Here is a 27,269-nt window from a genome sequence, read left to right as displayed (position 1 = left end):
TTCTGGTCAACACACTAGAGATTTACCAGAAAGGTTCTAGGGATGGGGGGGTTTAGTTAAAGGTTAGGTTGGAAAGGCTGGGGTTGTTCTCCTTGGAGCAAAGGAGATTGAGGGGAGATTTGAGGTGTACATGATTATGTAGGCTTAGATATTGTAGACAAGGAGAACCTCTTCCTATTAACTAATTGTACAAGGACTAGAGGACACAGATTTAAGATGTTGAGCAAGAGATAAAGAGGGAGCGTGAGGAAGAATTTTTTTATGCAGCGAGTGGTAATGACACTGGAATTCGCTGCCCACTAGGATGGCAGTTGTCGAAACAATCAAAGGTTTCAAAAGGAAATTGGGCGGACACTTGAAGGAAATAAGTCTGCAGGGGTATGAGGAGTGACTGGATTGCACTGTAGGGAGCTGGCATGGACTCGATGGAGCAAGTAGCCTCCTTCTGTGCCGTAAATGATTCTATACTCCTTCTAAATAGTGATTCATTCCATATTCATTGCTGCATTCTCTGAAGGAACCAGCCGAAGTTCTCTACACCTGTAGACCTTGGGTATCCAGCATCCCTTCTGCATGCGCTGCTGAGGAAGAAGGGAATAGATTTCCCAAAAGTTCCTGGTTCACAATGATTGTATAAAAAACTAATTATATTCATTGGCGTAAAAGTAGCATAGTGGTAATGTCACTAGACTAATAATCCAGAGGCCTAGGCAAATTCGCTGGGGACACAGATTCAAATGGCAGCTGGTAGAATTTAAATTCAATTAATAAATCTGAAATGGAAAACCTAATCTCAGTAATGGTGACCATGAAACTATCATCAATCATTGTAAAAACCCATCTAGTTCAATAATGTCCTTTAGGGAAGGAAATCTGTCATCCTGACCCAGTCTGGCCTACATGTGACTCCAGACCCACAGCAATGTGGTTGACTCTGAAATGGCCTAACAAGGCACTCAGTTCAAGGGCAATTAGGGATGGGCAACAAATGCTGGCCTTGCCAGTGACTCTCACATCTCATGAAAGAGCTTTTAAAAAATGAGTTCAAATCCTGCCATTCAGTTAATTAAATAAATCTGGAACAAAAAGGTAGTATCAGTAATGGTGACCATGTAGTTACCAGATTATCATAAAGTCCCACCTGGTTCTCTAGTGTCCTTTAGGGAAATAAATCTGCCATCCTTACCAAGTATGACCTAGATGTGGCTCCAGATTTGCGGCAATTTGATTGGCTGTTAACTTCCCTCTGAAATGGCCTTGCAAGCCTCTCAGTTGTGTTCAAGAAGGTGGCTCTTCACCTTTTTAAGGGCAGTTAGGGGGCGGACAATAAATCTTGGTCTTGCCAATGATGCCTGCCATGATGAATGAATAAACAAAAATCTGTCTGTTATGCTCTGGCCCAGGTCAGGTCCTAATTCAAGTCTATGGAATTTTTTACTGGAGACGGGCAACTGAGGTGATTTCCCATTTCTTGCCTCATGATACAGTAGTTATGTTATAAGTACCTTCTCTGAGGATGTGCTAAAAAGCCCTTGTGCACCTTTTATGGTGGGGAAGGCCACCTGTACCCTTAAAATGTAAGGACACCTGCTGCAGGTCATTCCAGTATTTGAATTCAGCACACTACTCACCAGGGCTGTCAAGAGTGGGGCTCAAACCCAACTGTCTTGATTCAGAGACAGGAGTGCTATCATTGAACAGTGATTGTTGGATGTATAGATGTCAGTCTAGGTGACTTCAGAGGGGTCCTTTTGTGTTGAATCCAGTATAAGCACATTGGAGCTAACGGTGGGATTCAGTATTCAATTTATATTCCATCGCTAAATGTCAATATGAGCCCAATCCTTTATCTCTGCTACCCAGCACACAGATAGACAGGTGCAATATGAAGATTGTAAGGGCTTCACATGTAGCTTCTGAAACTTGGGACCCCAATGGTGCTTGTATATAGCAAAGCTCATACCCACCTGTAGTGGGGGAACTGTGCTAAATGCTTCTGTTGCTTTGCAGGTGGTGTTTTGGAGATGGGAGCAGTGATCAGGTTTATCAGTTCACCTGCCCGTATAACCTCAGTCTTTCAGTCCCTCACCTGACAGTCAAACAAGCAGTGCTGCAACAAAACGTCACCCACATATACCAAAAGCCAGGTAAGATGGTGAGCTTGAACTCCTTGGCACGTGGCTAGTTCAGATGCATTGGTGTTTGTGGGAATGGTGTACTTTTCAGTTGCCATTGACAATCATAAGATCATAAGAAATAGGAGTAGGAGTAGGCCATTTCCCCCACATCGAGCCTGCTCTGCCATTCAGTAAGATCATGGCTGATTTGATTGAGGCCTTAATTCCGCTTTCCTGCCTGCCCCCCAATAACCCTTGATTCCCTTGTAGATCAAAGGGAGTAATTTGGGGACGGAATTGCTCTTGTACTGAGAAGAGGGAAGATGCCTGTCTCATTTTTTAAATTCCATTTTCAGAAAGTGGGATGATAGGGGAGTGGGAGGAGGGTAATTTTCCCCTTGACCAGGGCAGTAATCTTGCTCGTTATACAATCATCCTGACGTAGAATCCACCCAACCTTAATCCCACTGATAGCAACTAGGTGAAAATTGGACAGGTTCTATAATGGGCGGGTGATCTACTCTGCTGGGATTATCACTCAGGTCAATGTGAAAATTACCCGCCTTCCTGCTCTGCAGGTTTTAAGGCCACACATTCCTGTATTTTCCTCAAGAAACCAGTCTCGGGTCCTTAGATTCTGGTTGTCTTCCTAATCAGATTTATCTCTACCAACGCAACATTGCAACCTTCTACATTTCCTACATTACAACAGTGACAACACATCAAAAGTACTTAATTGGCCTTAAAGTATTTTGAGATGTCCGGCGGTCGTGAAAGGCACCATGGAACTGCAAACCTTTCTATCTCCCTTTGTCACTGATTCTTTAGTGTAAGCGAATAATAGTTTTGAAGTGCTTTAGCTAGCCAATGGTTCACTCATGCACTCACATTAGAACATTAACTGCAACACGATAGCTGACTTTGACCAGCTGATCGCAAACTCCAAAACATAATAACAAGCAGGCTTGAGTTTATGTTGCATCTGCCACACTGAAGAATATAAGAGTGAAGCAAAGGATGTGCAATGGCAGGTCGGGGGAGGTGGTGGGGGGAGTGGGGGGGGTGGTTGTGGGAGGAGGGGTGCAGGGGACAATGGAGTAAAGGGACCAAAAAGCAAGATCGGTGTGATCAGGATCGCAAGAGGGTTTGGAAGAACGTGTCAGGTTTAGGGGCCACGGTTGAAAAATAAGGGGTCTCCCATTTAAGGCTGAGATGAGGAGAAATTTCTTCTCTGAGAGGGTCATTACTCTTTAAGTCGGCTTCCACAGAGAGCCAATGGAGGCTGGGTCATTGAATATATTCAAGGATGAGTTAGATTTTTGATCAACGAGGGAGTCAAGGGTTATGGGGTACATGCAGGAAAGTGGAGTTAAGGCCACAATCAGATCAGCCAGGATCTTAATGAATAATAGGGCAGGCTCAATGGGCTGAATGGCCCACACCTGCTCCTCTTTCTTATGGTCTTACGTGATGAGGCAAGGTGGTCTTTGAAAAGGGTTGGAAAGAGCAAGGAGAGCGATGACTGAGTTGGTGGAATGGGGGAGTGGAGGGCAAGAAGTCGTCTGGATTGGGAGGGAAATCCTTAGGCTCGAGTCGATAATGGATGAATTGATAAAACAGCCACCAGTGAAATAGTCAACTAGAGCCCCACCAAGCAGCTTAATTTCACCCACCCCCTTTTTTTTTTTCAGTTTTGGGATTCATTCTAAGCAACACTCCTGATTTGCCCTGACCCAACTCTGGTACTGATATAGTCATGGGTGTAGCAGAACCTATCACCCTACAGAGCCATCAACAACCAAGCTAACTGCCAGGAAGCTTGGCCCGTGGATGGCCTTGTATGTGCTGCACTCAAACTAAAAGCAGGCGGATTCTTGTGTAAATACTGTACCCCACCAATTTAAGGTGGCTGAAATTCTTTTTAATATCTATCCCTCAGCCAACACCAGTTAAAAATTATAAATAAATTGCCTGGGCTTGTCTCAGTTCTCCTTGTGGGAGCTTGCTGTGCGCTGTTTCAGCTGCCCTGTTTACTACACTCCAACCGTATCTACACTTCAAAAGTACTTCATGGGCTGTAAAGCGCTTCGGAATGTCCCAAGCTTGTGAAAGGCGTGAAATAAGTGCAAGTATTTCTTTAACAAATAAAAGGAATACGCCTGTCTTTTTCCCCTAATTAATAACTGGCTGACAAAAATCACAGAATTGTACGCCTTTGAAAAGTGCAATTGGATTTTTTGTCTGCCAGCCAATATAGGCGGCTTCCATTAAAAAGAGGAATTTCCATCCCTGCATGTATCCCACCCCTTTGTCCCATGGCTCAAATCCCAGGAAAGTTTTTGCAGAGCTATGGAAAAAGTGCAGATGGGTGGGATTAATTGGATAGCTCTTTCAAAAGAGCTGGCACAAGGCACGCTGGACCGAATGGCCTCCTTCTGTGCTGAATTGTTCCACCGTTGGTATCTGCAGGAGGGAGGGAGCTGCAGGCAACAGTTTCAGGCAAGTGTGAAATAAAACCAAATGTTTTGTCTGCTCTCCCTAGGTGAATACAACCTTACCTTATCGGTCTCAGATAAATACGACAACATCAGCCAGCTTGTTCCATTGAGAGTCTACAGCCACCTCAGCAACCTCTCAATTAACATGAACAGTGAGATCCTTGCCACTGGTAAACCAGCTGAATTTGAGGCCAGCCTGCTGCCTTCCACATGCGGGGTGACCTACAGCTGGAGTTTTGGGGACAATTCCACCGAGAGGGTCGACACTCTTCAGAAAGTCACTCACACCTTCAGCAGGACTGGCAAGTACCAGGTCAGGGTGCAAGCCAGCAACATTATCAGCACGGTCTGTACTCAGCGGTGGGTCGAGGTACTGGACGAGATCTCGGACCTGGACATCTCCGACAACAGCCCCACCGAGCTGTCCGCACCCACAATAGTCAGAGCCTCAGCAAAGACAGGAAGCCGGATCACGTGGATCTTCGACATGGGTGATGGGACCCCAGCCACAAGGACCAGTTCCTCGGTGATGAATTACACTTACTCCGAGGTGGGGAACTACACCGTGACCGTCACCGCGGTGAACCCGCTCAGCGCTGCCAACGCATCGCGGGCTGTCCAGGTCTTCGTGCTGCAGGTCTGCAGGATCCAGCCGTCCGGTTGCGTCCAGGAGCTGCTGGAGATCAACTTCACTGCATACACGCCAGGGGATTCGGCCAACTATATGTTCTTCTGGGACTTTGGGGATGGCTCTTCCAACGAGACAATCCAGGGAGACCCCAGCATCAGCCACAATTACACAAGGAGCGGAGACTTCCCGCTCTGCCTGGTTGTGTCCAGCAGCGTGAACAAAGTCAACTACTACTCCAATATGTGCGTGCAGCCTGCCATCAGCAAGGTGACGGTCACCCCTTCAAACAGCTTCGTTAAACTGGGCGATGAAAGCAAATTTAAAGTGGAGGTTTCCCCTGGGAGTCAGTACACCTTCTTGTGGGATTTTGGCACTGGGGTCGAGCCGCAGTTTCACGGGAAGGAGACAAACTTCACCTTTGGTACATTGGGTGTGCACTGGGTCAATGTGACAGTCTTCAATAATGTCTCCTCGAGCAGTGGCAGCGCCTGGGTGGAGATTCAGGAGGCGGTGACCTGGCTGCTGATCAAAGTGGGCGGCGCGGAGTCCCTGGAGGACCTGGTGCTGAACCAGCTCTACACCTTCATGGCCGTGGGCGATGGCAGCAAAGTCCAGTACGACTGGGATTTTGGCGACGGGGCTAATGGGACGGGTGCCAATGTCACGCACTCGTATGGCGCCGCTGGTGACTTCAGAGTCCGGCTGGTTGGGAGGAACATGGTGAGCGGCAGAGAGGTACAGGAGGAGGTCGGTGTAAAAACTCCACTACAAGGGCTGGTACTCACAGCAAACACCACAGTCACCCCGGTGAATGCATCCGTCGGCTTCAAGGCCAGTCTCCAAGCGGGTGACTCTGTCCATTACTGGTGGTCTCTCTGCCGCTGCTGTGAGCCATTCGAAGGCCCGGCCACCACTTCCTACACTTTCACCAGTGCCGGCACCTTTAACGTTACGGTTCTGGCGCGGAACGGAGTGAGCTCAGAGCACAGCAGCGTCCAGATCCATGTGCTGGAAGAAATAGAAGGTCTGGAGGTGAGACTGGGCGACCTGGTTGAGGGCTGCTGCCTGGCTGTCAATCAAACCCTCTGGTTCCAAGCAGCAAGTAGGTTTGGCACCGAGGTTTCTTACAACTGGACTGTTTTGCAGGCTGGCGTCGTCTTATTCTATTCCAATGCAACGTCTTCTCAAATGTGCTTTGTGGGCGCAGGTTCCTATGAGATTGTCCTTCAAGCTAGTAACCTGCTGGGGACGGTGACTGCCAAAAGGCTGGTTGCAGTTCTGGAGCCCATTGACATTGTTACGTTGTGGGCCTCACCCGAGCCCGTGGCAGTGAACACATCGACCAACATCACCTTGACCATGGGCAGTGGCACAAATGTGACTTACTGTTGGGCACTGGACAGGAATACGACTGTTTCCACCCACCTCCCTTTCACTAGTTACAGCTTCCAAAGTCCTGGAGTCAAGCAAGTTAATGTCACTGCAGCAAATAAACTCAGTTCCCGCAATGCAACTCTACTGATCCGTGTCCAGGAACCTGTGACTGGTGTGGCGATCACAGTGGGCAACTCACAGAATCAGCACTACTTGGCCACAAACACTACTGCATTCTTCCAGGGAAACACACTAAGTGGAACCAATGTTTCCTGGCTGTGGATGCTACCATTCACCATAGAACAAGGCCTTAGCCAGGAAATAAATGAATCATTCCCTTTGCCTGGTGTATATAACATCAGGTTAAACGCCTCGAATGATGTAAGCTGGGAGACAGCTTTGCTGAATATCACAGTCCAAGATGAAATACGGGGGCTTCAGCTCGAGGCCTCCCAGTGGGCAGTTGCGCCAGGCCAAGATGTGATTTTCACAGTTAGGTTGTCCTCTGGGACTGATGCCAGTCTTTGGTTACATGTTGGTGATAATTTTACAATGCCACTGAACAGTACACACTACAGGTACTGTTTCACACACCTCGGGACGTACACAGTAACCTTGAAGGCACAAAACCAAGTGAGTTGCGACCACACCAGCGTTGAGATTTACGTGATAGAACCAGTCACGGGTTTAAGGCTGGTGAATTGTGATGAGCAAGCCATCCCCACAGGGGTAATGAAAACCTTTAGTGCTGCAGTTTCCAGTGGCTTTCAGGTATTGTACCTGTGGCACTTTGTGCTGGGAGACTTTTCTGATAATATCACTGGACAAAACGTTTCATACACACCAAAGGTGCAAGGCCAATTAAATGTCTACCTAAGTGCATTCAACAATGTATCCAGGGAGGACATTTCAGCAGGGATTCTGGTGCAAAATCAGATTTTAACAGCTAGGCTTACAGTGACGCCATTCATCACTGTGGTCAATGACACAGTCCACCTTAGTCTCGCTGTGACACCCAGTTTCAGCCAAGCAACTTTCATGTGGAAGTTTGGAGATGGGTCCCCAGCCAACTTTGCAAACACGTCAGTTATGTTCCACTCTTATTTGCGTCCTGGAAATTATCTGGTGAAGGTTAATGCGTCCAATTTGGTGAGTTTCTATGTTGCACAGGCCACAGTGACCATCCTGTTGTTGAAATGTGATCCACCCAAGGTCAGTATGATCCTGAGTGATACCATGCAACGGTCCCAGAGAAACTACTTGGAAGCAGACATAGACCTCAGAGGATGTACGGAGTACCAGGTGGAATATTTGTGGGAGATCTACAAGACTCCCAGCTGCCTGACTTTGCGAGAAGTGAATGAGGTTCAGCCGAGAAACGTGGACTTGAGGAGACCCCGGCTGCTGCTGCCCAACCTGGCGTTAGACATCGGAAGATACTGCATTGTATTTACTATCTCCTTCGAGGGTACCTCGTTTGTAAAGATCACGCATTCCAGTGTAACGGTCGTTCCCAGTGCACTTGTCCCAATAATAGATGGAGGAACATTCAGGTCATGGTCCACAATGCAGGCTCTTGTGATGGACGGCACCAAGTCTTATGATCCTGACCAGCCTGCCAACAGACAAACACCTCTAAGCTATGAGTGGTCATGTACATATTCATGCCGGGTAAGGTTCTGCTGTAACTTCTGATATATATTAATGATCCAGATCTTTCAAATTTCAAAGTTTGCGAATGATACAAAATTTGGACGCATTGTAAACTGTGAGAGGACACTGTAGAGCTGCAAAAGGACAGACAAGTTGGTGGAGTGGGCAGATAGATGGCAGATGAAGTTCAACACAGAGAAGTGTGAGGTGATGCATTTTGGTAGGAAGAACCTGGAGAGACAATATAAAATAAGGGGTACAAGTCTTGTAGCTGAGAGACCTGGGTGTATATGTGCATACATCATTGAAGGTGGCAGGACAGGTGGAGAGAGCAGTTAATAAAGCATACAGTATCCTGGGCTTTATTAATAGGGCCATAGAGTACAAGAGCAGGGGGATTATGCTGAGCTTATATAAGAAACTAGTTAGACCTCAGCTGGAGTATTGTGTACAGTTCTGGGCACCACACTATAAGAAAGATGTGAACGCATTGGAGAGAGAGCAGAAGAGGTTTACAAGAATGGTTCCAGGGATGAGAAACTTCAGTTACGAAGATATTTGGAGATGTTGGGAGAGAAGAAGGCTAAGAGGAAATTTGATACACGTGTTTGAAATCATGAGGGGTCTGGACAGAGTAGATAGGGAGAAACTGTTCCCGCTCGTAAAAGGATCGAGAACGAGAGAGCACAAATTTAAAGTGATTTGCAAAAGAAGCAAATTTGATGTGAGAAAAAACTTGTTCCCACAGCGAGTGGTTTGGGTCTGGAACGCACTGACTGCCTGGAGGTGTGGTAGAGGTAGGTTCAATTGAGGCATTCAAGAGGACATTAGATGACTATTTGAATAGAAACAATGTGTAGGGGTATGGGGAAAAGGCAGGGCAATGGCACTAGGTCATGATGCTCATTCGGGGAGCCGGTGCAGATACGATGGGCTGAATGGCCTCCTTCTGCACCGAAACAGTGATTCTGTGATTCTACATATCCTCTCCTTAGAGCTATATTTCACAGTAGCTTTCTGTTTCAGGATAAAAACAGCTAGACCAAAAGAAAGGCCTTATTTATCATTTTAATTTTAATCATTGCTCGCAAGTTCATTGCATTGAAGAGGTGGCTAGAAAAGTACATGAGGGAGAAAGAGTTTTGGATGAGATAGAGAAGGAAGATGCTCGTGCGAAGCTTAAACATCAACATAGACCATTTGGCCTGAATGGCCTGTTTTCTGTGCTGTACATTCTAAGTTCCCATACAAGCTGCTTTGGAGTAGGCATTTCTGTGCCAGCATTTGGATTTTTAGCCTGAAACTCCAACAAAATGAGGGACAAATTGGTTGAATGGCAACTCCACTGGGTCACTCTGTAGCATACTGCTGGGCAACCAACTAAGAGCTGCAAAGCTATAATCACTGCTCCGCTCAAACAGTCAATGAGTAATGGTCGAATGAGTCAATCATTGCAATGCAGCCCTGTTGGAAATGTGTAGAATGGAACTGATGTCTCGAGGGTAGTTATCAGCTTTCTGGTGCCTCACTTTCAGGAGACAAATACTCAGCATTTAGATGTTGAATGCACTTGTGATGATCTCCTCTAGTCCTACATGCCTCCGACACATCTGCACTCCTCCAATTCTATTCTTTTGCATGTCACTAGTTTCCATTACTCCATTATTGGGTATGTGCCTTCAGCTGCTTAGGTCCTATGATCTGGCATTCATTCCCTAACCATCCCTTTGCCCCTTTCTACACTTTTAAAGTGCTCCTTAAAATCTACCTCTTGACTAAGCTTTTGGTCACCTGTCCTCATATCTCCTTATGTGATTCAGTGTCAAATTATGTTCCTGTGAAGCACCTTGGGATGTCTTACTATGTTATTAGGGTTATCAAGTTGTCAAAGTTAATTTGTCAAGTATCTCAACTCTTCCATGATACGATACAGCCTTCCCTAATGCACTCAATGCACTATTCAGCAGCTTATTGGGAATGTTTATCATTTCTTGTATGGAGGAACTTCTTAAAATCCATTCCGCTAATTTAAATTTGCAAACTACGTTCCTACTATTCTGGCTACATTGACAAATAATATTCTGGTTTTAATATTTAGGCCCAGATTTTCACTCTGGCTCGGGTGTGCGGAGACGGGACAATTCTCGGCACTGTGAACCCAACCTTTAAATATGTCCGCCTGCAGTTCAAATTTTCATTCCGGAGGGGGGTGCTGGATTAGAAGTTGGGCCCGCCACCTCCTGGAACGAGTGTGGGGGCCGCTGGCTGCGGAGGTGGGTTGGGTGGAAGGCCTGCCTCCGTGCTCCAGCACTTTGTTGAATTAATATTTTGAAAAGATTGAATCAAAACACAGCCCGCCGGCCCTCACCCACCCACACACTCCCCATGCCCCATCCATGACAACCTATGCCATCTCATGCCCCTCACCCACCCCTGTGGCCCCTCTCTAACCATCCACCATGAGCCCTCGTACCTTCTATGCCCACCACATCCCCATGGCCCTTGATAGATCCTATGCCAATTTAGTGCCAACTCATGCGAACGCATGCCCACACCATCACCCTTTGCTCTTATCCTCCTCATGCCAACTCATCTAGTGTCCTTTGACAGTTTTTTGACAGCTTAACAGTTCTTTAACAGCTTTGACAGTTCTTTGACAGCTTTGACAGTTCCAATGAGTTTACGTACTTTTTATACACAATCGTGTTTACCTTTAGCAATCCCAAAGGGTGCCTTAATTATCCCAAAGGGTGCCTTACCATTCCAAAAGGTCTCCCAGGACCCTATCCAAAGTGGTACCTTACCTCCCCAAAGGGATACCCTGGCTATCCAAACAAATCCACCAAGTTCAGACCAGCTCTTACCTGGGCTAATCTACAAACTCGGTTTCATACGCCTGGCCGACCAAAATCCCACTTCAGCAGAGGCAGCAAGCGATTCATATCCCCAACTTCTCCCATAAACTGTGCATACGTTAAACCCAGCCCGACTCTAGTCACACCATCACAAAAATATGAAGTGCTGTGTTCGGGGTCGGGACTTAGATTTCTGGGCTTAACGCTATTTTTTGCCAGAACGGAGAGGCTGTCCATCATGACGAAAATCTGGTCCTTAGTCTACCTGAATGTATGTTTCTGTGAAGGCCTGTCTAACCTCCTCCTTTAGATTCTTGCAGCACAGACCATTCAATCTACCAAGCCTGTGCCTGCTCTTTAAAGAGCTATCCAATTAGTCACAATCCCCCTGCTCTTTCCCCATATCCCTACATTTTTTTTTTCCCTTTTCAAGTACATGTCCAATTTCCATTTGAAAGTTACTATTCAATCTGCTCCCTGTACATCTTCAAGCAGTCCATTCCAGATCAAAACAACTGACTGTGTAAACTAAAAATTTTCCTCATCTCTGCCCTAGTTCTGTTAGCCTATAGATGGAATGGGTGCTTCTTCTCTTGAAGCAGAGATCCAATAAGGGATTCTGTGCACCCTTCATTATCTGTCCCATTACGATTGCTGTTCCTGGGTCAGGGCTCACTACATACACACAGGCGGCTCCTGACGGGATTCCAGTCAAAGGGAGGGAGCCTCCCAGTGCAGAGGTGAAAACCTCCACAATCACAGAGGAGAATTCTTCATAGCAACCCCCCACACCCACCCCCAACCCCAGCCACCTTAACTTAATCCTCTGAATCTTTTAGCATGGTTCATGTTCTTTACACTTGGGGATCAGCCTCATATCTGTCCTGTACACCATCTCCGATGGATGTACATAGTTTTGTTTAAAGAATGACCAAAATTCAAGACAATACTACAAATGTAGTCTGTCCACAGTCAGGGCTGCGGCATAACCTCGGGAGATTTGTGACCTACCTCACATTCCATTTGCATTTCCAGCTGCCTTGCCACTTAGTCCTGTCTTTGAATTTAATGGATTAACCATCCAGCTCCCTTTCTAAGTGTCCCTCTATCAACTCATTCGCTTTGCACCAATTTACCTGCCATCTGTCTCCGCAATGGCATCTAACAAAATCATTCTGTAAATCACTTACCACTACCTCAGATTTTCCACTCTCCCCATTTAAATAACATCAGCCAATCTGACAAGCTCGTTATGATAAAGGGAAGTGCTTGCACAATTCAAAAGAATAACAAACTTTACATATTTTTTAGCCTCTAGGATATGTAAACTAAGCAATGTAATTTTTAATTACTGTTGCCTTGCATTTTACAGGCTGCAGAGAATTACTGTGTCAGATGCAAATTGAGCCCTCCAAAGTCTGATTGCAAATCACGTAGAAAGCATTTACCACAGCCTTTGTCTGAGATCGATCAACTTAAACTGAAGTGTTTGACCATGCATGCAAATGAATATTTGCTCGAATCTGAAGGAAGTTCAGATGAACTTGATAAGCTTATTTCTACTGTTGAGGCTCTTTCTGTTTTTCTTTATTGCAGGTTTTAACTTTAAAACATGAGGGACTTCTAGCTGAAAGAATACCTGTTTTACTCTTCAAGGGTACAAGAGGTGTACCTCTGACTAACAAGCAGCCCCTGCAATTTAAACCCTGTTGATGTTTGTTAAGACTACTACAATTGTGGGAGATACATTATTTGCTTTTCGTTCAACTTCAAAAACTGCAGAAAGTTTTGTAAAATTCATTCTCAGGACGTGGGAGTTGCTGGCAAGACCAGCATTCACTGCCCACCCTAGCTGCCCTCGAGAATGTGGTGGTGGGCTCTCATCTTGAACCACTGCAGTACGTGTTGTTTTGGTGCCCCCACAGTGCTGCTAGGGAATTTCAGGATTTCAGCCTAGTGATGATGAAGGAATGGTGATATATGTCCACATTAGGATGGCGAACTGGGAAGTGGTGATGTTCCCATCAACCTGATGCCTTCTAGGTGGTGGAGATCACGGGTTTGGGAGGTGCTGTTGCTGAAGGAAGCAAATCACAAGATGTTCCTCCACCATTTTGTCAATGCTTCTGAGAGAGATTGGAGACTCCATGGTGTTAGTGAAACCCCATATATAAGTTATGTCACTGTGTTGATTCAGGTCAGGTGTTGCTGAAATGATCAATGAAGAGTCACATGGGCAGAATATTACAGGGCGGGGATCCCACCCACGTGCCCAACTCCCCCCCCACCCCCACCAAAAGCAAAGTCGGCGTGGAGCGAACCTGCTCCACGCCAGCCCGCCCCGCAGTCGCAACGCGCTTGCAGGCGAGCTGAATTGGGGCAGTGTGGGACTCCCACCCCTCACTGGTGAGGAAGCCCCACCCTCCAGAGCTGCTGGCCAATCCAATTGGCCAGCAGCTCCATCAGACCCGGCTGTGCCAAGAGCGCATTAGTGGGCGCTGCTGGTACTGCAAGCAGGCCCAAAAAGAAGGCCAATGGATCCCAGACCCAGGTAAATCCAGGGTCTTGGGCAGGGAGAGTTTGGGCAGTTCAAGGAGGAAGGGGCTGGGTTGGGGGGCCTGCTAGGCCTCATGTGTTTTATGGAGCATGTGAATAGGAAGAAGGGGGGGTACTATTTTAGGGGGAGGTGACCCCCAATCTGCAAAGGGCACCCCTCGAAGATAGTACCCCCCACCCTTCCTTTCCGGCCTTTGAAAAGGGTTTTTAAAAAAGCGGCCTGCCCACTCCCACCCAACTGCCCACGCCAACCGTATTATGGTGTGCTGGTGAGGTGGGCAGCCACCCTATTTTACCTGCCCCCTGTTGAAAACATGCCCAGCACGGGCAAGTAAAATGCAGCCCATTGTTTCTTAGCTTTAGATGGACGAGATCCAGGTAAGGTTCTGTTAACTACGGTGATATCTGCTGTATTGTCCTTTGCTTCAGTTTATCTCTTACCTAACTAGACCTCTCATTTATAGAGCTGAAACCCATCAGAGCAATATCCATTAACCGAAGGTTCACCACAAATGTTTGCGTTCCTCCCACTTTCATTCCACCTCCACATGTTAACAATCTCGGAATTAATTGTTTCGTGAAAGTCTGTGTTTACTTTTTGGAATGCAGATTCTAAGCCGGCTAACCATGTTCTGAGCTTGTTAGTAAAAATGAAAGGTATAATCCCTGAGAAAATGTGGTAGAATGTGATGTTGCTACAATAGCTAAGGAGCAGGATGTTACTTGTACTGGATTTTCTTATCTCTACATGGTCGTGATCCGCCACTTTCTGAAGTCTTAGACATCACAAGAGGGTTTGTATCCTATCGAGTAAGCTGACTGCAGTAACAAAAATTCCTATTCAAAACACCAGCAGCAGTACAATACCAGATGAAAAGACATGTTTATGTCCATTGCAGCAAGGGTTCACTTACTGAACATGAGGAAAAGAACTGAATAGAACCCCAAATACATAACCTCGATATATAGCTTCAAAATTCAGTTCCTTAATACAGATGCCACACAGCAACAAGCCAAACAACAAAAACATGCATTTACATAACGTCGTTAATATAGTAAAATGTCCCAAGGCACTTCACATGAGTGATTATCAGGCAAAGTTGGACACCAAAGCACAAAACGAGATATTAGGAGAGGTTATCAAAAGCTTTGTCAAATAGATAGTTTTAAGGAGTGTCTTTCAGGAGGAGAGAGTGAGGTGGAGAGGTTTATTGAGGGAATTCCAGTGTTTAGGGCCCAGCAGCTGAAAACATGGTCACCAAGAGTGGATCGATGAAAATCGGGGATGTGCAGGATGCCAGAATTGGGGAAGTGCAGGAGGGTTGTAGGGCTGGAGGAGGTTACAGATATGGGGAGGGCTGAGGACATCGAAGGATGAGGACTTTAAAATGGAGGTATTGCCAGACTGGGAGCCGGTGTAGGTATGGTATGACCACCATGCAGCTTGCCAGTACTCCAAGTAACTTGGTTCACATTCATAGCATAAACGCCCTACACTCTGAATGAGTTGAAACCTTCTGTCACTGTGTTGAAGTTGGCACTGGAGCTTTTGACTTCAACATAACTAATACCTATACATGATTGTTGTCCTATACTGTCTTGCCTTTGGAAAGATGACCAGAAATCATGCTTCTTGTTCTGCAGCATTCAACTTTAAAAAACCATTATTTAAGCAGAAGAATGAAGAATGTGCACCCATATAGTGCTTTCATGAGCTCAGAATGTCCCAAAGTGATTTGCAGCCAATGAAGCACTTTTGAAGTACAATCGCTGTAGTAATGGAGGAAACACGCACTGTAGTAATGGAGGAAACACGCACTGTAGTAATGGAGGAAACACGCACTGTAGTAATGGAGGAAACACGCACTGTAGTAATGGAGGAAACACGCACTGTAGTAATGGAGGAAACACGCACTGTAGTAATGGAGGAAACACGCACTGTAGTAATGGAGGAAACACGCACTGTTGTAATGGAGGAAACACGCACTGTAGTAATGGAGGAAACACGCACTGTTGTAATGGAGGAAACACGCACTGTTGTAATGGAGGAAACACGCACTGTTGTAATGGAGGAAACACGCACTGTAGTAATGGAGGAAACACGCACTGTTGTAATGGAGGAAACACGCACTGTTGTAATGGAGGAAACACGCACTGTTGTAATGGAGGAAACACGCACTGTAGTAATGGAGGAAACACGCACTGATGTAATGGAGGAAACACGCACTGTAGTAATGGAGGAAACACGCACTGTTGTAATGGAGGAAACACGCACTGTTGTAATGGAGGAAACACGCACTGTAGTAATGGAGGAAACACGCACTGTAGTAATGGAGGAAACACGCACTGTTGTAATGGAGGAAACACGCACTGTTGTAATGGAGGAAACACGCACTGTAGTAATGGAGGAAACACGCACTGTTGTAATGGAGGAAACACGCACTGTTGTAATGGAGGAAACACGCACTGTAGTAATGGAGGAAACACGCACTAGTAATGGAGGAAACACGCACTGTAGTAATGGAGGAAACACGCACTGTTGTAATGGAGGAAACACGCACTGTTGTAATGGAGGAAACACGCACTGTTGTAATGGAGGAAACACGCACTGTTGTAATGGAGGAAACACGCACTGTTGTAATGGAGGAAACACGCACTGTTGTAATGGAGGAAACACGCACTGTTGTAATGGAGGAAACACGCACTGTAGTAATGGAGGAAACACGCACTGTTGTAATGGAGGAAACACGCACTGTTGTAATGGAGGAAACACGCACTGTTGTAATGGAGGAAACACGCACTGTTGTAATGGAGGAAACACGCACTGTTGTAATGGAGGAAACACGCACTGTAGTAATGGAGGAAACACGCACTGTTGTAATGGAGGAAACACGCACTGTAGTAATGGAGGAAACACGCACTGTAGTAATGGAGGAAACACGCACTGTTGTAATGGAGGAAACACGCACTGTTGTAATGGAGGAAACACGCACTGTTGTAATGGAGGAAACACGCACTGTTGTAATGGAGGAAACACGCACTGTTGTAATGGAGGAAACACGCACTGTAGTAATGGAGGAAACACGCACTGTTGTAATGCTGGTACAAGCAGGAGGGATTTCCAGACGACAAATGCCTTAATGAAATGAACTGCCCTGTGCTTTTGCCTTCAGGAACTCCCTGGCTGCTATATATCTGGCAAAGGAGGCGTCTTCTCTATTCCCAGGAAACAACTGAAACGCAACACAACCTACACATGTAGTCTGAGCGTCAGTAAACCAAACCGGGATCCCCAGTCGGTCAAACAACTTGTAAGTAAAAGTGCCTTAGAAAGTCTTATAGAACCTGGGATGAAAGGGTTGGCTTATAGAACCATAGAAAAGTTACAGCACAGAATGAGGCCATTCGGCCCATCTTGTCCACGGCAGCCCAAGGACACCCAGGTGCCCTTTCTAATCCCACCTTCCTGCACCCGGCCCATAGCCCTGCAGCTTACAGAACTTTAGGTGCAGATCCAGGTACTTTTTAAAAGAGTTTCAAGTTTCTGCCTCTACCACCAACTTGGGCAGCGAATTCCAGACACCCACTACCCTCTGTGTATAAAAGTTCTTCCTCATGTCCCCCCTACACCTTCTGCCACTTATCTTGAATCTATGTCCCCTGGTTCTAGAATTCTCCACCAAGGGAAACAATTTTATCCTGTCCACTCTATCTATTCCCCTCATAATTTTGTACACCTCAATCAAGTCACCTCTCAGCCTTCTTTGTTGTAAGGAAAATAACCCCAACCTATCCAATCTCTCCTCGTAGCTACTCTTTTCTAACTCTGGCAACATTCTTGTAAATCTCCTCTGCACTCTCTCCAGAGATATTACGTCCTTCCTGTAATGTGGTGACCAGAACTGCACACAATACTCCAGTTGTGGCCTCACCAGTGTTTTATACAATTCCAACATTATATCCTTACTTTTATATTCTATACCTCTGCCAATGAAGGAGAGCATTCCAAATGCCTTCTTTACAACCTTGTCTACTTGAACTGCTGCCTTCAGGGACCTGTGTACTTGTACGCCAAGATCTCTCACTTCATCTACCCCTCTTAGTATATTCCCATTTATTTTGTAATCCCTGTAACTGTTTGACCTCCCTAAATGTATGATCTCACACTTCTCTATGTTAAAATCCATCTGCCACTTTACCACCCACTCCACCAACCCATCTATTTCGTTTTGGAGATTTTGGCTATCCTCTACACTATCCACTACTCGGCCAATCTTTGTATCATCTGCAAATTTCCCAATCATGCCCCCCACGTTCAGGTCCAAATCATTAATATATAACACAAACAGCAAGGGTCCCAACACTGAGACCTGTGGAACACCGCTTGAGACAACTTTCCATTTGCAAGGGCACCCATCGACCCTTACCCTAGTCATACTAGTCACTGTGAAAAGTTTTCTCGCTGTGCTCTGCAGTTGACTATTTTGTTATTTTAGTGTTTAAGTTGTCAAATACTGTAGTGGATTGGTGAATTCAATAACATGTCACCATGCTTAGTGATGAAAGCAATTCATTCATTCATGTGTGCTGTGCCCAAAGGCAGGTCCTTGGCTCATTATCTGCTGATAGCTCATCCTGAGCTGTTTAATCTTGGCAATTTTGGTCAGTGGTGCTTTGCTATTGTCTTTCACTCTCAGAGTCTGGGCGAGAAAAGAGGTCCTAAATCCACCTCAGTGAGAACAGGAATTGAACCTACACTGGTGGTGTTATCCTGAACCACACACACCAGCCACCCAGCCAATCGAGCTAATCAGCCCCCTTGACAGGGAACTTGCATCCACGGCCTTCTAACCTATCAACAAGGATACTTCCCATCTTAGCCGCAATTGACACTTACATATTTGCTGATAGCTAAGTCAAAAGACTATAGAATCTTAAATTGATACAGGACAGAAGGCCATTCAGCCCATTGTACCTGTACCAGCTTTTTGGTAGCTACAATTAATTCCATTTCACTGCTCTTTCCCCATAGCCTGACATTTTTTTCCCTTTTAAGTTTCAAATTCTTCCTTGAAAGTTCAGGAAGTGAATTCAGATCACAAAAACTCACTCCATTAAAAATATGTTTCCTCATGGTGCCTTTGGTTCTTGTGCCAATCTCCTTAACTCTCCCGTTCTGGTTACTGACCTTTCTGCCACTGGTTTCTTTTTATTTACTCTATCTAAACCAATAATTTTGATCACCTCTATTAAATTTTCTCTTAACCTTCTCTGCTTCAAGGGGAACAACCCCAGCTTCTTCAGTCTCTCTGCCTGATGAACTACTTTGTTTTTTAATTCATTCTCACAGGTTTCGGTGAAGGGTGGAAGTTCACCACTGGTGTCACTGGAGTGTGTCTCCTGTAAAGCACAGGCAGTCTACGGAGTGAGCAAAAGCTCCTATGTTTACTTGTCTGGAAGTTGCAGCAACTGTGAAAGCAATCCTCAGTTTGTGGTAAGAGCAAACCTATGTGCTGGTTCTAATTTGGTACAGAGTTACTGTGGTTTAGTTACCAACCACTTGTGTTTTTGGTCAATTGACTATTTGCACTGATCAAATTGAGGATTTTCAGTGTTGGGGAATAATTTTTAACATTTGAGTAACCGCTCTTGAATACACAGGTTAGATGTCCCAGACACCACCATCACCAGACAATGTCCCAGACACCACCATCACCAGACAATGTCCCAGACACCACCATCACCAGACAATGGCCCAGACACCACCATCACCAGACAATGTCCCAGACACCACCATCATCATCCCTGGGTATGTCCTATTCACCAGCAGGAGAGACCCAGCAGGGGTGGCGGCACAGTGGTATGCAATTGGGAGGGAGTTGCCCTGGGAATCCTCAACATTGACTCCGGACCCCATGAAGCCTCATTGCATCAAGTCAAATATGGGCAAGGAAACCTCCTGCTGATTATCATGTACCGCTCTCCCTCAGCTGATGAATCAGTGCTCCTCCATGTTGAACACTACTTGGAGGAAGCACTGAGGGAGGCAAGTGCGCAGAATGTGCTCTGGGTGGGGGACTTCAATGTCCATCACCAAGAGCGGCTCGGTAGCACCAGTACAGACCAACAGACTGAGCTGGCTGAGTCCTAAATGACATTGCTGCTAGACTGGGTCTGCGACAGGTGGTTAGGGAAGGAACAAGAGGGGAAAACATACTTAACCTCATCCTCACCAATCTGCCTGCCGCAGATGCATCTGTCCGTGACAGTATCAGCAGGAGTGACCATCGCACGGTCCTCCTGGAGACAAAGTTCCATCTTCACATTGAGCATACCCTCCATCGTGTTGTGTGGCACTACCGCCGTGTTAAATGGGATAGATTTCGAACAGATCTAGCAACTCAAGACTGGCAACCATGAGGCGCTATGGGCCATCATCAGCAGCAGAATTGTACTCAACCACAATGTGTAACCTCATGGCCCGGCATATCCCCCACTCTACCATTACCACCAAGCCAGGGGATCAACCCTGGTTCGATGAAGAGTGCAGGAGGGCATGCCAGGAGCTGCGCAAGGCAACCCTAAAAATGAGATGTCAACCTGGTGAAGCTATAAAACAGGGCTACTTGTGTGCCAAACAGCATAAGCAGCAAGTGTTTAGACAGAGCTAAGCGATCCCACAACCAACGGATCAGATCTAAGCTCTGCAGTCCTGCCACATCCAGTTGTGAATGGTGGTGGACAATTAAACAACTCACTGGAGGAGGAGGAGGCTCCACAAATATCCCCATCCTCAATGATGGGGGAGCCCAACACATCAGTGCAAAAGATAAGGCTGAAGCATTTGCAACAATCTTCAGTCAGAAGTGCCGAGTGGACGATCCATCTGGGCATCCTCCAGGGGTCCCCAGCATCACAGGTGCCAGACTTCAGCCAATTCGATTCACCCTATGTGATATCAGGAAACGGCTGAAGGCACTGGATACTGCAAAGGCTATGGGCCCTGACAATATTCCGGCAATAGTACTGAAGGCTTGTGCTCCAGAACTTGTCATGCCCCTAACCAAGCTGGCATGTATCTGGCAATGTGAAAAGTTACCCAGGTATGTCCTGTACACAAAAAGCAGGACAAATCCAATCTGGCCAATTACCACCCCATCAGTCTACTCTCCATCATCAGTAAAGTGAAGGAAGTGGTCATTAACAGTGCTATCAAGTGACAATTGCTTAGCAACAACCCGCTCACTGATGCCAAGTTTGGGTTTTGCCAGGGCCACTCAGCTTCTAACCTCATTACAGCCTTGGTTCAAACATGGGCGAAAGAGCTGAACTCCAGAGGTGAGGTGAAAGTCACTGCCCTTGGCATAAAGGCCACATTTGACCAAGTTTACATCAAGGAACCCTAGCAAAACTGGAGTCAATGGGAATCAGGGGAAAAACACTCCACTGATTGGAGTCATTCCTAGCACAAAGAAAGTTGGTTGTGGTTGTTGGAGGTCAATCATCTCAGCTCCAGGACATCACTGCAGGAGTTCCTCAGGGTAGTGTGCTCGGCCCAACCATCTTCAGCTGCTTCAGCAATGACCTTCCTTCTATCATAAGGTCAGAAGTGGGGATGTTCGCTGATGATTGCACAATGTTCAGCATCATTCGCGATTCCTCAGACACTGAAGCAGTCCATGTCCAAATGCAGCAAGACCTGGACAACATTTGCGCCACATTAGTGCCAGGCAATGACTATCTCCATCAAGAGAGAATCCATCCATTGCCCGTTGACATTCAGTGGCATTACCATCACTGAATCCCCCACTATCAGCATCCTGGGGTTTACCATTGACCAGAAACTGAACAGGAGCCGTGTAAATGCTGTGGCTAGAGAAGCAGGTCAGAGGCTAGGAATCCTGTGGCGATTAACTCACCTCCTGATTCCCCAAAATCTGTCCCCCATCTACAAGGCACAACAAGGGCAATTAGGGTTGAGCAATAAATGCTGGCCTAGCCAGCAACGCCCACATCCCATGAACGAATAAGAAAAATGTCAGGATTGTGATGGAATATTCTCCTCTTGCCTGGATGAGTGCAGCTCCAACAACACTCAAGAAGCTTGACACCGTCCAGGACAAAGCAGCCCGCTTGATTGGCACCCCATCCACAAACATTCAATACCTCCACCACTGACGGACAGTGCCAGCAGTGTGTACCATCCACAAGAGGCACTGCAGGAGTTCACCAAGCCTCCTTAGATAGCACCTTTCAATCCTTCGACCACTACCATCTAGAAGGCCAAGGGCAACAGACACATGGGAACACCACCGCCTGCAAGTTCCCCTCCAACCCGCTCACCATCCTGACTTGGAAATATATTGCCGTTCCTTCACTGTCGCTGGGTCAAAATTCTGGAACTCCCTCCCTAACAGCAGTGTGGGTGTACCTACACCACATGGACTGCAGCAGTTCAAGATGGCAACTCACCAGCACCCTCTCAAGGGCAATTGGGGATGGGCAATAAATGCCAGCAACACCCACATCCCATGAATGAATTTTTAAAAATTTAACACCATACACTCTGCCCTTACCCCCAGCTCCATTAATAATGTTGTTCTAGTTCACAGAATTCTCTGGTTGAGAAAGCCAATTGTTGTCACTTTGGATGAATTATTGCCCATCTTAATGCTATGGACTCATGCCCTCGATAAACTGGGTCCAAACTTCATTCCATTACATCAAACGAAGGAGAAACTTGCTCAGCTTCAGCCTTAGGTTGTGATCAAACCCAAATCTAGGGTTGCGAACCCTCCAGGATTGCCCTGGAGTCTGCAGGAATTGGAGCTTAGTCTCTAGCACACTGTTGCAAACAGCCCCTGGGAGAAAAAACATAGTTTTATTTCACAAAAAAAATTATTTTCTTTGAATACTTACTTTTATTAATTGCAAAAATATTGAAAATATGAAACAAAGGCTTTTTGACTGGGGGTGGGATGGTTAGAGGCGGGAGGTTATACAATGAAGGAATATATCCAACCAAAGTTGGCAACCTAAGTCTGATGGCTGAGGTAATAGAGCATTGCATTTATACATTGCACCACCCAGTTCTTCAAAGGCCCTGTGTCCAATTTGGAAGAGTTTCTTGTAATTGCTTCAAACAGCGAGATTAAAAAAAGACACATGTGCTAGGAAGGGAAAACACAAGAGAATTTGGAATGAGCTGCATCAATCCTTGCCTTGCATAGGCATAAAATGCCATTTTGATTCAGTGATTCTGAGCTCCACTGAGGTCACAAGGTCTGCACTTGAAAAGAAGTTAGTGCGCCAAGCCCTTCCAGCAGTGTAATCATCAAAACTAATATAAACAGTCGCAGAGAGCCATTGAAGAATCACGTAAAACAAATGTCAAATATTGGTGCAGGCGTAATGTACTTTCAGGTTAGGAAGATCTCTTAACTTTGAATCTAGCCATACATCGAACTCCCAGGTACAATTTTCAGAGTCTTCACCACTTACTCGAGCCACACTTATTACAGACATTCACCCAAGTCAGGTAAATGGCGGCTGAACACTTTATCATCACCGCTGGACTTCTGGCATCCCCTAGACAAATTCCACATTCAGGTATGCCTGTCACCTGCTCTTTAATCTGTTTCCCCTTTCCTTGTGCTAACAGTGGAAAGTAGAAAACTCGAAGAAGCAGCTGCTCACCCTGGACAATGCCACCACTTCCACTGGGAGCACCGAAATGAACCTGGTCTTGAGACATGGAGTTCTGGAGGATGGAGACGGTTACATATTTAGCCTGAACGTTACTGATCCACTGATGGAGAACGTGGGATTTGCGTCTATATACATCCCGCCGATACACCTACCTTCTGGGGGCAAATGTCTGATTTTTCCTACAGAAAATATCAGTGCTTTGACGACCAGCGTCACATTCACATGTACTGGTAAGCCCCACGGCGAGCAGCTGTGTCGCGGGTTTGGATTCTTTGTATGGACTTTGATGGCAATTTTCAATCATCTTGGCTGCATCCTGTAGATGTTAAAGAGAAAAGAATACATTGTGTTTCCACATTTCTCAGCAACATCTCAAAGCACTTCATGTAAGTGCCTCTTGTTATGTTAGCAGGCATGTTTCATACACAGCAAGATTCCACAAACAGCAGGTGGACAAAGGATCATTTAATCTGACCTGTTCTGTTTGCTGGCAAACAGAGCCTTGCTTTAACATTTTAGGAAAGAGATGGCACCTCCAACAGTGCAGCACTCCCTCAGTACTGCATTGGAATGTCTGCTTATGTACTCAAATTCTGAATTGAGCCCATAATCTTCTCAGAGGCAAGGGATCTTTTGTGTCATGTAAATCAACTTAGAAGATTAGAAAAGAGGACCGCTGATGTCTCTAGAACAGCCATGATAATAAGCCTATAGCATTTGAAAACAATCATTCACATGGTTTTTAAGCTGTAGATTTAATGAACCTTTCTTTGAGGTAGGATTTCACCTTCGCTACCTGCATGGTAACCTGGTTACCAGCAGACAGCCAGTCTATCTTAGAGCCTGCCCTCGAGATGTGAACCTGCTAACTCAAAGGTGAGAGTGCTAGCAAGTGAGCCTATTTAATCAATGCTTTGCTCTTATTTTAATATGATGTGTAGCAGAGGCAGGCACAAGGCTTTGGGAGAGCCAGGATACTGAGATTAGTTTTGAATTACTCTGGCAAAGAGCTGGCAAAGTCATGGTGAACCAAATGGCCTCCTTCACTGCTTCATACCACTTTGGTTCTGGCAGAATCAGAACATTCTGAAATCCTGGGCCTGAGGTTAACTCTGTCCAAGTGGTTGGATTTTAAATGAGTTAAAATCTTGCCCACTATTTTGTACCTAAATTGGTATCGGTAGTACAGTCTAGTTTTAAGTGTTGCCGGTGTTTAACAGAGGTTGGGTTTAGGATATTAAAGCATGCACCAATATTAAGGCCTATATGAATCTTTGTCTTTGAGCTTATATTTATCCACATGTACAAACCAGCCTCAACTTAAGACATATATAGGCTTTAGTTATGCCTCTTGGTGATCTCCCTAACTCTCCTTTTACCTTTTGTAGGTTGGGAGACAGCTGGGGTTCCTCTCGTGTATAGCTTCATCCTTACTCGCTGTGGTGTCGGAGGAACTCACTGTGACGAGTTCTATGTGTATAAAGGTAGCCGATCTGAGTACAGTGCAGTCCTTCCCCCTGGCTTCAGCTCAAACCAATTCATCGCTTACATTGCTGTCACCGTGCAGAACCAGCAAGGAGCCTCTGTAACAGCTCTGAACCGGTGAGTAGGTGATGGTAACTACATTTTCACCAGGCTTGATTCCTTTGTAAATAAGTAAATGTTGAAATTATTTTTAAGTGTTTGGTGCTGAGTTAAAGGATTTTCTTTTATTTAATCCAAAAATTTCCAGTTATTTAATACAAAATTATTATGTACAATATGTGACAACAATGGCGTAGTGGTATTGTCACTGGACTAGTATTTCAGAGACCCAGGGTAATGCTCTGGGGACCTGGGTTCAAATCCCACCATGGCAGATGGTGAATTTGAATTCAATAAAAATCTGGAATTAAAAGTCTGATGATGATGACCATGAAACCATTGCTTTTTGTTGTAAAAACCCATCTGGTTCACTAATGTCCTTTAGAGAAGGAAATCTGCCATCCTTACCTGATCTGGCCTACATGTGACTCCAGACCCACAGCAATGTGGTTGATTCTTAAAAATGCCCTCTGAACAAGACCAATTAGGGATGGGCAATAAATGTTGGCCTAGCCAGCGATGACTGCATCCTATGAACAGATAAAGAATTATATCCTCTCATTTCTACTTTAAGGTGCTAGATTACCTAATAAGTTTATCGAAAAGGTTAAATGTCAGTAAGGTTCCAAAGGTTTGGGCTCATTCTGAAGTTGTTCGTTCTTGCCACATTGAATCGAGTTATTGTCACTGGAGTTTAGTTTAGATCTCTGCCTTGAGGTTTCTTGACCATATTTCGTACAGTGAGACAGATCAACATCTGGGTCCTGTTGCCAGGGAGAGTGTGAGGTGGAGAAATGGACTTAGCAATACAGCTGAATGCTTTATTAGGGAAACAGCATTATGATGGCATTGGGGAAGATAAGGTCAAATGGGCAGAGGAGCCTTCTTCATCTGAACTGATCTTATAATCAGATGACATCTTTCTGATCTGGAGGATTTGAGCCAGACATAAATGTCTTCAAACTTGGGTCTGTCTTTGTTTCTCTATCCAAGAGTAAGTGTTCAGAGAGAGCGTACAGTGAAGCTGAATGTGAATGTTGTGGATAACACTTTGTTAATTTTTTCTACTTCCATGATTGCCTATGTTGAGTTTGCGTTCTATACTTTGATGATGTATTCAGTTCACTATTGCCGTTGCTTTCTGCAGGTCCGTGGTTATCAATATAACAAACACTCCCGAAGGGTTCCAAAGTCTCACTGACTGGATGAAGCTCGAGACTGAGACCAAACTGCAGGAGCTGTTAAAACAGGGCGACCCACAGCCTACTGTGGAGTATGCCCTCGCCCTGGTCACAGTGCTCAATGAGGTAGTGTACTGCTCACTGACTTCCCCCGCTCACTTTATAGCCTCATATCTGTGCATTCAGTCACCTAAACCCTAAACTCTGCAATTCCCTCACTAAACCTCTCCACCTCTCCTCCTTCAACAGACACGTCTTAAAACCCACCTGTTTAGGTCACACATCCTGCTATCTCCTTCTTTGGCAGTTTTTGTCTGATTAATGCTCCTCTCAAAGGCTTTAGGACATTTACTACTTTAGCAGCCCTCAGTAAATGCAGGTCCTTGTTGTTGAATAAGGTGACACAAGCGATAATAGTGTGTCCAGCATTTGGGTCTTTTGCACCATCCCATAAAGAGCATGAGGCTTATTAAATGGTGCAGCAATGTTTAGTAAAATCTGTCACACATTTCAGGTTCATTCCAGAATTGAGCGATGTATGAGGAGAGGTGTCCACTGACATGTTCCCACACCAGCCATTCTTGTGGGCTCTACGAGAAGCATTCAAAAGGGAATCAGACTGATATCTGAAAAGGAAAAACGTGCAGGGTTATGGAGAGAAGGCGGGAGAATGGCACGAAGCGAATTGCTCATTCGGAGAGCCAGTGCAGACACGATGGGCTGAACGGCCTCTTGCTGCGCTTTGGTGATTCTGTGATGCCAATTGGTGCCACATTATGGGCAGTCTTTATTATGTGGCCCATGCCTCCTTCAAAGGGTGTTGATAGCCACCAGCCAGGGTGCTAGAACACAAGGCGAATGTACCAAACCCACTCCAGCATCAAGCACTGCAACCCCTCCCTAACCCCATCCCAGAGGAAATCCCTCCTGCCAATAATTTTAATGAGAAAGCCATATTGATCTTTTCTCGTTGCTTAACATTATCAACAGGAGGAATTTCGCTCCCGCTGCGCCTAACCTTGGTGGCCAGTGTATTTAAAGTGCTGTTAACAAAAATTATTTGATACAAGTGCATTTATATAGCACCTTTAGCATAATAAAATGCTCCCAAG

The 27,269-nt window shown here is 45.7% G+C and overlaps 1 protein-coding gene across 1 annotated transcript in view; it reads left to right on the top strand.

The window, feature by feature from the left end:
- pkd1a (polycystic kidney disease 1a) overlaps positions 1 to 27,269 on the top strand; it is a 174,353-nt gene that overhangs the window by 85,608 nt on the left and 61,476 nt on the right. Inside the window, exons 15-21 of the mRNA XM_078558920.1 lie at positions 2,011 to 2,147; positions 4,660 to 8,291; positions 16,858 to 16,995; positions 19,035 to 19,178; positions 23,346 to 23,622; positions 24,781 to 24,994; positions 26,124 to 26,283. Of these exons, the coding sequence (XP_078415046.1) occupies positions 2,011 to 2,147; positions 4,660 to 8,291; positions 16,858 to 16,995; positions 19,035 to 19,178; positions 23,346 to 23,622; positions 24,781 to 24,994; positions 26,124 to 26,283 (4,702 nt within the window). The remainder of the gene's footprint in view (positions 1 to 2,010; positions 2,148 to 4,659; positions 8,292 to 16,857; positions 16,996 to 19,034; positions 19,179 to 23,345; positions 23,623 to 24,780; positions 24,995 to 26,123; positions 26,284 to 27,269) is intronic.

The sequence above is a fragment of the Cetorhinus maximus genome, chromosome 15 (genome assembly GCF_964194155.1).
Source record: "Cetorhinus maximus chromosome 15, sCetMax3.hap1.1, whole genome shotgun sequence".
Lineage (NCBI taxonomy): Eukaryota > Metazoa > Chordata > Chondrichthyes > Lamniformes > Cetorhinidae > Cetorhinus > Cetorhinus maximus.
This window is presented reverse-complemented; position numbering and strand designations above follow the sequence as displayed.